Source organism: Vicia villosa, linkage group LG5 (genome assembly GCF_029867415.1).
Source record: "Vicia villosa cultivar HV-30 ecotype Madison, WI linkage group LG5, Vvil1.0, whole genome shotgun sequence".
Lineage (NCBI taxonomy): Eukaryota > Viridiplantae > Streptophyta > Magnoliopsida > Fabales > Fabaceae > Vicia > Vicia villosa.
The window spans coordinates 30,595,187-30,598,083 of NC_081184.1; the positions used below are offsets into that span (position 1 = coordinate 30,595,187).

General features: G+C 43.7%; 1 protein-coding gene across 1 annotated transcript; it reads left to right on the forward strand.

Moving 5' to 3' along the window:
- Positions 1-986: 986 nt before the first annotated feature.
- LOC131604452 (uncharacterized) lies at positions 987-2,525 on the forward strand. The gene is made up of 2 exons (XM_058876887.1): positions 987-1,815; positions 1,927-2,525. Exons 1-2 carry the CDS (start codon positions 987-989, stop codon positions 2,523-2,525), a joined length of 1,428 nt encoding a protein of 475 aa, XP_058732870.1.
- The last annotated feature ends 372 nt before the right edge of the window (positions 2,526-2,897 follow it).

Here is a 2,897-nt window from a genome sequence, read left to right on the forward strand (position 1 = left end):
GATGGGCGCGAGGGGTGCTAATACCTTCCCCTCGCGTAACCGACTCCCGTACCTTGATTCTCTGGTCGCAAGACCCTGTTCCTTTCTTTGTTAGGTTTCCTGGTATTCCTTTCCCTTATGGGATAAATATATTGGTGGCGACTCTGTTCATTTTTCGCGAGCGTGCGACAGCTGGCGACTCTGCTGGGGATGTTGCTAGACCTGTGCTGGTCCATTCTTAGCGAGTCGATCCTAGCCTTTGTTTGTTTCTTTTATTGGGTGTTTATTTGTTTGTTTATGTGTTTACATTTTGTTTATATGCTTGCATATCATGTTTATTTCTTGCTTGCATATCATGTTTACTTTCCGCATGCATCTGGACTATATTATGGGTCCCCGTGGGGGCCACATATTTTCTCTGCTTGCAGGTTGGGTGGGGATGATTCTATGAGGTAAAAGGCCCAATACACAGGCTATGAGTGCACTTTAGGTACCCTAGGATAGAGTGGGAGCATGGTTTGTCTCGAGGTGTACGTCTCGGGATGGATCATGTGACTACGAGCAGAGTAGTGGTTTCAAACGGAGGTATTATCGTCACCCGCATCCGCGCTGTGATGATGCTTACCTTTGGGCGGACCGTATACTGCGTTTCATGACCTTACCCTGACCTAGATTCACCTGTGAGTGGGGAGGGATATACATGACAGGTACCGTTGGTGACTATTCTGTTCTGTTGGTGACTATTGTTCATATGGCTGTGTGGCACCTATGCCGAACCTTTGACCTCATGATATGTGATTCTGCTCAGAGACGACACAACAACTCTCTCATATTGGGAGAACCTCCATTGCATCATTTTCATCATGGCATATTTATTTTAAAAAAAAAAGGAGAAAGAAAGATGTAATAAAAAAAAGAAGAAAAAAAAAGAAAAGAAGAAAAATAGTATTATTTCTCATATGCATGCCATTTTTCAGGGTATCTGAGGTTATTACCTTTCATCCAGGATGGTTAACAACGTGACCGCTACAAAAGAGGCTACCAAGCGTACGTTCACCTGCAGTTTCTTCCGTGAGGATATGACACATCTGATTCAGTTGAGCACTTTAGTTACCGGGCATAACTTGGATGAGTTCAGAAAGACGTATGGCCACATCTTACACATGTTGACTTCTCACATTGACGAATGGGCTCTATACACGCTTCTTCAGTTTTATGATTCTGAGCTACGTTGTTTTACCTTTCGAGATTATCAACTGGCTCCTACCCTTGAAGAGTATGCTGACATTCTCAAGATTAAGGTTCAACGTAAAATCCCTTTTGTGTGTGTACCTGAGAAGCCAAGAATGGACCGAATTGCTGATGCTCTTTATTTGAGCATGAAAGACGTTATAGGTAACTGGAAGCCTAATGGTGGAACCCATGGATTCCATGTGAAATTTCTGATAAAGAAGGCCGATACCCTTGCTGTTGAGAAGAAATGGAAAGAATTCAACGCTCTCCTAGCTGTTATGATCTATGGTTTGGTGTTGTTCCCGAATATTCCGAATTTCGTCGATCTAACTGCTGTTTGTCTCTTCATGGATCAAAATCCTGTGCCCACTCTTTTAGCAGATACTTATTATATCATCCACTCCAGGTATGGGAAGAAAGGATCGGTTGGGGGTTGTTTACCGTTGCTATATGAGTGGTTCACTTCACACTTGCCTAAAAATGGGCCGTTTGTTACAACAAAAGACTCACAAAAATGGCCTCAAAGGATCATGGGGCTTACTGGAAACGACACTGTCTGGTGTCCTACCGGAATGGACGTAGAGGAAGTTATAACTAGTTGTGGTACTTTTGACAACGTTCCCCTCATAGGAACGAAAGGTGTTATCAATTATAATCCTAAGCTAGCGCTGCGTCAGTTGGGTTTTGCACTTGAAAATAAGCCTTTGGACAAAGAGATATTCGAATCCGTTTGCTTTGAGAAGGGAACCGATCCAAAGGGTCTAGAAAAGGTGAGGAGTGCCTGGAATAGCATCCATACAGATGATCAGACTTCTCTAGGTGAAAAGAATGCCGTTGCCAAACAAGCCTACACGGATTGGGTTGAGGATAAAGTTAAAGATCGTCTGTTGCCTTTCCCGAAGGTTAATCCATTGTACGAGCAACCACCTAAGGTTCCAATTGCCATTATGCCTGCTGAGAATTGCATCCCAGTAAATATGGAAAGCACCCAATTGCACGAAAAGAGGTCAGATGCGCGACCAAAACATCATCTTGTGGACCAAATAGGGGTTGAGTTGGCACATGAAGCCAAGGTGCTGAAAGAAGGATCTTTGAGAGTTCAAAAGAGGGCTAGAACGGAAAAAGGTGAAAGAGATACTGTTGTTGTTGTCGAGGATCACCAAGAGATCATAAAAAGGGCCGTAAAAGAGGCAGAAGAGAAACTCAAGCGAGAGTACAGAGAAGACTTGAAGGCTTATAAACTCAAGATAGAAAGGGAGGCCAGAGCTGAAGTGAGGAGTCTGAAAAAGAAACTGGAAGAAGAGACCACCTAAAGGATAGCGGTTGAGACTCAGTTGAAAGGAAGTCACCTCCGCACCGCCCGACTAACAGAAGAAAATGCCAAGCTCAGAGATCGAATGATGGGTATGGAGGACGTATCTGAGAAGGATTATCTCCCAGAATGCAAAGGATGTGACGAACTCAGGGAGTGCTGCAAGAAGCTAGATGGGCATTTGTTTCGCAAAGATGAGGTGATTCAAAGCCTTCTTAAAGGAAGAGATCGAGAAGCAACCAAGAAACTGTTTGATGAAACTAAGAAGTGGAGCGACGAGCATTTCAGACAAGGAGGACCTCTGTTTTATATTCAGATGGATTGATGTTTAAGTCTGTATGTTTTGACCACCACCAGACTTGTTGGATGGGGT